The 9,226-nt window shown below is 37.7% G+C and overlaps 1 protein-coding gene across 2 annotated transcripts; it reads right to left on the reverse strand.

Moving 5' to 3' along the window:
* Window positions 1–1,647: 1,647 nt before the first annotated feature.
* Window positions 1,648–8,962, reverse strand: LOC135697138 (aminopeptidase N-like). 2 transcript variants are annotated; one of them, XM_065216735.1, is made up of 10 exons: window positions 8,616–8,668; window positions 8,319–8,555; window positions 7,564–8,255; window positions 7,430–7,504; window positions 7,295–7,375; window positions 3,962–4,270; window positions 3,726–3,906; window positions 3,069–3,660; window positions 2,728–3,005; window positions 1,648–2,674 (listed from the first exon to the last, which is right to left on the reverse strand). In XM_065216735.1, the coding sequence occupies exons 2-10, from the start codon at window positions 8,544–8,546 to the stop codon at window positions 1,961–1,963; spliced, it is 3,150 nt and encodes a 1,049-aa protein (XP_065072807.1). In that variant the 5' UTR covers window positions 8,547–8,555; window positions 8,616–8,668; the 3' UTR covers window positions 1,648–1,960. The 2 variants fall into 2 exon arrangements, with proteins under 2 accessions (XP_065072807.1, XP_065072806.1); XM_065216734.1 differs by having other exon boundaries at window positions 8,319–8,962.
* Window positions 8,963–9,226: the final 264 nt, after the last annotated feature.

A 9,226-nucleotide genomic window follows, 5' to 3' on the forward strand; every position in this document is an offset into this window, starting at 1 on the left:
TGGCCAGACTGAGTTGTTTTCGACTCAAAAATAGGCCCTGAATAGGGATCCCAGCGATGAGTATAATCATCATATTTGCCTATTTTTGGGTACAATTAACTTACCTTTGGGTAGAAAGCGAGTGGAAAATTTCATACGAATTGCATGCAAGTCAATGAAAACTGTTTTGGCTTCCTGCACGCCGAGATGAGTGAAAAGAACTTAATTTTAAGTACTTTTTTCTTACCGTGTACTGTATATAGATTTAATGGTGGTAAGCTCCAACTAGAATCCTTCCCGATCAGACTTGTCAAATTGTTCTGGTATCGACGTCGGAGTGAACCAATTCAATTCTAGAAAAACATTTGCTAGATGCTCTATTCAAGGCCAGTATTAAAATAATAAAATCTGATTTACAGCAAACACATAATATGTCAAGTCTAAATCTAAACAAAAGGAGTATCATTCAGGGCTCAAAAATGATTCCGTCGCAAGTAGTTCCTCGCTCGAAGTACCTAACTCGCTTGGCAAAAGCAAATTTTTGCTCAAGTGTGTTGACGGTCGAACATGACCCAGTGCACACAGAGTTCACCGTGCGTTTGCACGACAGCAAGGCCTTCATAAGTTATACGTATGACCAAAAGAATCGTCGAATCAGCATCGACCATACGGAAGTGCCACCGATCTTTCAGGGAAAAGGTGTTGGTAAAAAACTTGTGGAAGTGAGTTTTAAATATTTCTCTGTACAGTTTAGATTATTATTTGTGTCTAATACTTCTAGGCAGCACTGCAACACGCCATCAAGGAAAATTTAAAAGTAACGGTTCTCTGTGACTTTGCTCAGAAATATTACAAAGATAACGAGTCTCGGTTCAAAAACAAAGTAATATCTTGATTCACAGTTCCAAATTCTATCTGAATAGGATTAACAAGGAAAGTGTTTGTAATGAGAGGTTATGGAATTATATAATCTTCATGTTAAGTTACGTAAATGTAGCATAACACATTCAAAAATATACATTTTACAGGGAGAATAAAAAAAACAGATTCAGAATTCATTTTAAGCACATACTTACTGACCTTTTTTTTGCAAACATGTACTTCCGATCTAAATATAAATGTACATACATTAGAAATGAGTTGACCAGAACATGGGATTGTTAAGTAGGAAATTTTTAACTCTGTTTTTTTTTTATAATCCATGTTAAGTTTATTTTATTTATATAGAGCAATTCTATCCCTTGTTTAAATTGAGTATTTATTCAGGACGGAATCATACAGTCCACAGATTTGGGTAAGCGTGATAGCCTCTCATCCCAGCAGGCCTGGGTTCAATCCCAGTCGGCGCTTCCGGGATGTTCCAAGGCATAACATCTCACGCCACGGGAAGTAAAGCCGTTGGTCCCCGGTTCATGAGTTGATGAGTCGATAGGTAGGGTCCAGGTGTGGGAGCTGCCTCCCTAGCGTTGGTGGCATTGGTGCTCAGCACGGAAAACAAGATCGACTATAAAAAATGTTTTTCTGAATTATGGAATCATTGGAAGCAAACCTACTTTCGAGTGCAATGAAAGACCTCGTGAATGCGTCATTTATTTTTATTGTTTAATTACAATAACAACACAATACCTAGTTCTCAACCATTTTTAATAGACCCAGAGCCTATCGTATTCCCTTTCTTTCGTCTAAACGTCTAAACCATAAATGAAATATCAATGGTTTGATATGAGGTTCATGAGAATACCGATATTTGATTAATAATTTCACCTAACCTTAAAATAACTAAAATCTACTACGGTAATTACATTATGTTCAAAAGAGCTCATGTTGCTTATACATAAACAATTGTGATTATACAGGCTTATATGAAGAATTACTTTGGTTAAAAGCTTAGAAGCTTTTATGATGATCTAGTAGTTGAAATTACTATGTTTTTTTTTATTGTCTACATTCTTTCACATCATATTACTCGTAATTTACTTGTTTATTTGTCCTCATGATCAAACATCATTTGATTGTAGGAAATAGTAGGGCCAATCTCTTTTTTCCATCTTATCAGTTTGATTATCATGTCTCGCATGCGCTTCAATATTTCTTTATCCATGGTTTGGAAAGTATAAGAATATCGGAAGAATATTTGTTCATACATTGTGAATTCATTTTCTGTCGATATTTTCCTAAGCAGAATTGATAAATCTGACAAAGATAGATACTTTCTAGCATCAATCCATTCGTTATACAGGTAATCTAAGGTGTACTTTAGTGCTATCTTATTGTTACTAATAGAAGAGAGTATATGGTGATTGTATATGTTAAACAGTGGGTCTTTCAGTAAATCCAGGGTTTTCCTAATTAAACTTATTTCACGAGTGCATCCCAGAGATTTCACTATGATTTTCTGTAGGTTGATATCTTCTGAGTTCAAAAATTTATCCTTCAGTAATGTCCACTCATTTGTACCGCTATATTTGATAACTGTACAGGTAGACAGAAAAAGCTCGTTCTCGGACCGATGAAATGCCGAAAATGTGCCTTCTATAAAAACTCCTCTGAAAATTCGCTTTTGCTCCTCTATACACGCTGCAACGCCCAACCTGCAGGCCCATTCTATCAACAGTGGAGAAATCATTGAATTTCGGTTGTTGCCATTGATAACATGATCTTCGTATTTATCTACTATCAAGTAGTTAAGGAATTTCTAAAATAAAGAAGCTTTAAAAAAGAAATCTTTCAAAATATCAACCCGCTCACCTCTACGTGTATAAAACTTGGATGATCTTCCAATGCTTCGTAGATAAATTTCAGACTATCGAGGGCACTTTTCCAAGGTTGGAAAAGATCATCATTTTTCCTCAAAAAAGAAATAACATTGAACGCAACCGAATAGTCTAGCAGTCCAAGGCGAGCCAAATTTAGTGCATCATCTATGATAGTTGCCAATGTGCTGTAAGGCAGTGTTTTGAAATTCGCGTTCAACACATTCGCCAGTTTCATCCAGTGTGCCAGCTCGTAGTTTACTCGATAATATCCTGTTTTAATAGAACGCAATACAGTTTGAATAATGTCGCAGATTTTTAACACCTAGTGTTTACCTATTCCACTCGGGTTTACTATCATCCACGTGTTGTTCGTTATCAGCTCGCAGCTTGTTTCTATTTTTAGTAAATTGCTAGAATCTATGAGCCAACGAATTTTTTCAAAAAACAGTTGCTGATTAGTATCATTGATGAATGTTATTGGAATTGTCCAAATTTGTTCACTTATTTCCTCCTCGAAAGGAATCATTTGCTGACGTAACTCGAAATGCCCACTATAGTTGTTTCTTTGGATTACTATAATTGGATACTTTTCAAAATTTGACCAGCTATGAAGAAAGCTGTTGAATATTCCATTAGTGTGACGATTGTTGTTGTTGAGAATCTCTATAATATCTACAGAATCATTATTCATCCTTTGCACAAAGTACTCTCTAATGAATGCATCAAAAGTTTCCTCCCCAAGGGTGTAATTCATCATACGCAGCAAACTAAGTCCCTTATATCGAACTAGTTCAAAATGGACGTCTTCTTCCCAGGGATTCGTTAGAACATTCAATGGTGATGTTTTTGTGTTGACCTCTTCTTGCATGGCACGCATTTTACCTTCCAACAAGAAATCATCCACATCAAGGGAATTATTGTTCAACTGAAATAGCAAATATGGAAAGACTGAGAATTAAGAGCAACACTGTTCAATAGAACCATGAATACCATCTTCAATGCCACCGACTCCATGTATAAAGGAATGGATTCGTGAAGCCAATACAATTCTTTATTCTTGTAATCAGCAAGGTTGTGAATCCAAAGCTTTGCAAGTTCATTTGAAATAACTCGAAGTAATGAATCATCAGTGGTGGGGAAGTACGATGGATCCTTGATGAGCCGTTTTTCGCTGCAAATTTTAAAAGCTATATTAATAAATTCTTATATGAAAATACGGCAATTACCTCGATAAAATCATGCCTTCCTTGATTTCTCTTACCGTTCTGTCCGCATTAGGAATGGTAACATATTTGATTGCCTGGTACGGGAAATTAGTGCGCATATATTGTTCGTAGACTTTCATAACAGCAGCAAATATAGAAACAATTTCCTTCAGATAGTTATCATATCTGTTTCTCGTGTAAGCAATCAAATGTACTTTATCTGTCAATTCGTACCGTTCCGGTGTCATATCTGTGATTATGAATCCAATCTCTGAGGCTCTTATCATCCCAGTTGTGTTATACGTATCCACAACAAATGCCTCGTTTTCCCTAAGAAACCGATGATTTTTTATTTGTTCAACAAATAATAAGGGTGAATTTCGTCTATTTAATGTTTTTCCTAAATATTAACGTTCGGGGGAGTAATTTAAGGATTATTTTTTATATATTGATTCAGGGTTTTGTTTGGTCTCAATTAACCGCTCAAAAACTTTACAACCCCTGACGATAAAATGTAGAGAGTTTACAAAGACATAAAACGTTCGACCGTGTCGCTACCAAACTTTACGCATGTAATTATTTTTAAATAATCAGCTACAATATGTTTTATGGTCACATTGCGCAGCTCGAAATGAAACATTTTATGTACGAACGCTTGTATGAAAAAGTTTGTTGTTTCGAGCTGCGCAATGTGGCCTCAGATGTTGGTGAAATCTTTTGAGGTATATTTTTTTGTTGAAATGCTTTTTCAATGAATTACATGTTTTAAAATCTTCTTTTCGACATTTGGGACTTGTTTGTGACAGTGATCCCAGAATGGGACGAAGATATTCTGAAACGGGTAACTTGATGATCTTTTTGACAGTTATTTTTTATAATTCCTAATTTTTATCTGAAAAGTCGAAGAGATAAAAAAAAACTAGGGTGGTTTAAATTATCGATTTTGTTCCCCAAAGCTCAATAGATTCCTTCCAAACCAGGTTCTGATGAATATCTCAAAACTTTGATTCATTTGGATGCGACCTCATACTACACTGGCCCTCTAAAGTTTTTTTTTCGATCAGGCTCAAATGTACAAAGGAATTCTCGGAGCCGAAAACCAGTATAATTTTTATATTAACAATAAAAAAATAGGGACAATGGTTATGAGTTCTTCTTACTCTTCCTAGGAGGTGACTTGAGCTTTCAGCCGTGCCCTCAATTCCCTTGCTTCTTTCATTTGTTTTTCCTTCACCAGCGCCCACCGCTTGGTCTCCTCTTAGTCTTTTATCCGTTCCTTCTCGTCCTCTATCCCGAATTTGTAGTAGTAATACTAGTAACACGCGTCGTTTCGATTTTTGAAAACAGACGGCTGCTGTTTCTGAGTAGCGCTTGCTTGCTCGAAATTGTTCTTGTCAGCATCCGGAGACGTCACATACATCGCCACTATTTCTTCTGCAAACACTTCAACCACTTCCTCTGTGCCTTTATCGTTGCCCATTGACGAGGCACCTCCACACATCAGCGTTTCTTCTTCGTTCCGTGGTTTGTTTTCTTCTTCCTGTTGTTGATGTACTGGCTGCTTCTGTTCCTTTCGCTTGGGACAGTAGTTCAGAAAGATACTCCTCCATCATACAAAGAAAACACAAGCTGTTGTTCCAATGATAGAATATGTTCCGCTTCCGATTGAGGAAATGTAGCGAGTCTCCTTTTTTACGTCCATGTAAAATCCGCGTACACCTTTCAGCATATCAAGGCCCAAGGCGGCTGGGATTTTTTCCCAACTGACATGTTTCACATCACCGTATTTCCCCAGCACCAACTATAGATCATTATCCGGGACTTCTGGTGATAGGTCGTATACTATCACGCAGGCTTGCAATAGCTCATTACAGCTAAAATGCTATTTTTCGTAATTATGAAACAATGAGATAATGTAACCGTTCTGTTACATTGTCCAATACAATATTTTAAATATGCACCATGTGATCGAGCATTCAAATAAATTTAACTCTTGCGGTAAAACCCACTGGGCAGACGATACGGCCATGCTTAACGGCCAACTGCTGAATAATGGCCGCAGCAAAATGGTGACACGGAGTCACGGGTGATGAGTTGAAGGGTTCTGCAATGCTTATAGAACGGCCAACGTTGACTTTATCTCAGGCGAGCGTGTAGACCAGAAGTGTCTGTGGAGTATAATCTTTTAACAGAATACTAAGTGCGAGTAGTGAATCAAGGTGAAGTTTAAATCACCAATTCAGCTGATTCAGGACCTTTCTTTTTCAACCAATAAAATGGTTTTCTGGTTGGTGAGTCAAGGACCACCATTGCACGCTACAGTCTAGGTGACATTTAGTTACCTTGACCTAAACGTGAAGGACATCGTTCTCGGGCTGAAGGCCCTAAACGCCAAGGAGAATTTTCCTTCCCGGTTCGACAGAGGGCGGCCTTGCCGTCGTCGACCGCCTTCGTCAGAAGAAAGCGCCTGTGCATCGGTCTCCACAAACCGCTATACCAGCCCCGGTAAAACCAACCCGCCATCGCACTACAGCCGACGTTCGGTCAGCCTCGCTTCCTCCGCCATTGTCCGAATTGTACCGGAATTTCACCAAGCGGTGGTACCGCCATCTTGCCGACAAGATCGGCCTTTAATCATCCGCCATCGACAGGATCATTCCGGAACCACAGCGAGCGCTCGCTAGTCTGCAGTCGTCGTTGTCGTCATCGTCATCAATGGCATGTGCCAAGAAAATCGATCACAACACCACACAATCCACACTATCGTTAATTGGAGAAAATACAGTGTTAAAGTTGATCCGCGCTGTGTTTCAGCTTAATTGAAAACTTGAGTGCCTTTTCGTCCGCGTAGCCCTTCCAGTTTGCCCAGTATTGCGCCGACTCTGAGACACAGTTCAAGGAGTCTCGTGCTACTGAGTTGTTGTCGGGCAGATCATTAGTTTCAATACTATAATGATAATTTTTATTTGTAAGATGCAAGAGGAGGTGGTAAAGTTTGTGTATGACATATAAAATATGTCAATTTTGCTTTCAGAAGGTCACAAATAGCAAACTTTTCTATCATTACAGCGAATGGCTAGAATGTAGAATGAACCCATAGTAATTCCATACAGTTTTTAGAGGGCCCCTGTATGAGCTCACACCCAAATTTAATAAAATTTTAAGAGATTTAGCAAAACCTAATTTGAAATCGATTAATTTTGATCCTGGCAAAATCGATATTTTGAACCACCCTTTGTAAGAAAGATAAAAATCAAGCTAGTTTTGGGTGAGAACAGATTTCCTTCGAAATTCTAAACTTTTACATTTTGGTTTAAAAAGTGCACAACCATTTTGGAATCTAGATCAACATACATTGGTTCTGATAATTCACGGTTTAAGCTGGATGCGGTGTTCATATGGACTTTCCTTGCAATGTTTATCTCGAAAGGTGACCTGCAAAAGTGTTTTATGTTAAGTCGCTCATATATTGATATTAACACAACCCACCGAAAGTTATGATCATCCATGCACGGATATAGTTTTCTTGCATTATTAGGTTCCAATATACTAGCAGCTATGAACCTCGAAGAAACATTTGAATTATTTATGTTATTTAAACGCAAAAAAAAAATGCAAGGTACTTATGATTTTCTTCGCCATCCTCGTAATGCGTAACGAATAAACCCTTATCATTGGTCATATTACCGGTAAAATTAACCTTGACGATGTAGTAAATGTCTTTCTTCATTTCCGTTCCAAGATAAATGATCATTTTTTCATTCGATTCATCAAATTCCAGATCCAATATTTTGATGGTTACGAAATCATCTGGTGGAAACACTGGGTGAAAGTAGTATTTACTTCCATCAATTTCATTTTCATTATCCTGAACATCATCTAAACCATCTAAACCATCAGCTGTTTGGTTTCTTACATCCTCAAAGGTATCTTCCAAATCGAGTGTGTCATTTGTGCCGGAAACTTGTCGCCTCATTCGGAATCGTGGTAGTAAATCTTCTTCGCTTAAATCCCAATCAAGATCCTCGTCAAAATCCAGGTTAGTTAGCCGTATGCTCTTCAGAACAGTCACGTCTTCCATTTTTATATTTAAATTTTTCACATTTAACTCAATCCGCTTATTGTTATGCCTTTTTGAAGTTACTGTAATCCACACGACTCCACTATATGTGAAGGGATTTTCTGTTTCGTTAAAAATTGGATGAATGAAAAGACGATAGTGCTTGGGTATGACATGTTTCGGTATCCTCGACCGTTTGTCGATCAGATATGCCCTATGGTTCAGAAAATCTTCCAACGTAATGTTGGGTTTATGCTGAAGATAAGAAGTTCACCATATAAGATTAGGCACAATAAAGCAACGTAATTAATGACATACCTCATATGCGTATTTAGTGCTGAAGAATATTGTAAATGACATGAAAAAGATGAACACGAAAATCAAGACTGCAATACTAATTCCACGGCAAATGGATACGAAACATCCTCCTTTTCTTGAATATTCAATATTGTTTTCTTCAGGCGAAGCTACCACAAAGTTTGATCGATACTCCAGATTTTCGCCGTAGCGAAAAATCATTTTTCGATCACGATCCATTGAACTCATTCTGACAATCTGGAACTTCACAACGTAACCAATTTACGATTTAAAGATTTAGAGCATGCTCCGACATACATTCCGTAACCATCGGTCTTAGCATTTAATATTAAACAATTAAACAATATTCACACAGTTCAGTCAAACTTAAAAGACCTGCACACGCTGAAGAACCACACATTACTGATCTAATGAATTCAGAATATCTGCAACGTTAAACGTTAGATTGCTCTTTTGTCAACGGCATAAAACTGTTGTATTCAAAACGAGCAACACTAGCACAGGCACAACACGTTACAAGCGTACACGTTCTCAAATTGCTATGCGAGGTGACGAGGAATAATTCGGAACCAGAGATAAATCTCAAGCATCTTGTTTCTACACAGCTTCTCCTCATCTACCATCATCAACAGTAGTGGTACAACTATAAACATGCAACCAGACCCACGTATCCAAACAAGATTCTGACGTACCTGCTTATCTTTGTGCAAATACTCTGGTATAATCGGGAATGAATGGAGCGAGCGGATAGTTAAATGAAAACAATGTGTTCTACGAACGTAGGTGTACTTGATTCAATGTTTTCAGTTGTTCTGCGCAGCATATGCACACTGTGCGAATTTATTGAGATTTTCGATAGGTTCTCTATATTTCATTGTGATATTACGCAACGATTAAATATACTTTTA

Source organism: Ochlerotatus camptorhynchus, unplaced genomic scaffold, assembly GCF_037179485.1.
Source record: "Ochlerotatus camptorhynchus isolate MF236.1 unplaced genomic scaffold, CSIRO-AGI_Acam_v1.1 ptg000067l, whole genome shotgun sequence".
Taxonomy (NCBI): domain Eukaryota; kingdom Metazoa; phylum Arthropoda; class Insecta; order Diptera; family Culicidae; genus Ochlerotatus; species Ochlerotatus camptorhynchus.

Bases quoted from the DNA above. Each gene is read 5' to 3' on its own strand.
- LOC135697138 (XM_065216734.1), bottom strand. From the start codon at position 8,546: ATGAGTTCAATGGATCGTGATCGAAAAATGATTTTTCGCTACGGCGAA. The intron at 7,505-7,563 runs GTACCTTGCATT...TGTTTCTTCGAG, and splicing joins GATGGCGAAGAAAATCATAA to GTTCATAGCTGCTAGTATAT. The intron at 7,376-7,429 runs GTGGGTTGTGTT...ACACTTTTGCAG, and splicing joins ATGGATGATCATAACTTTCG to GTCACCTTTCGAGATAAACA.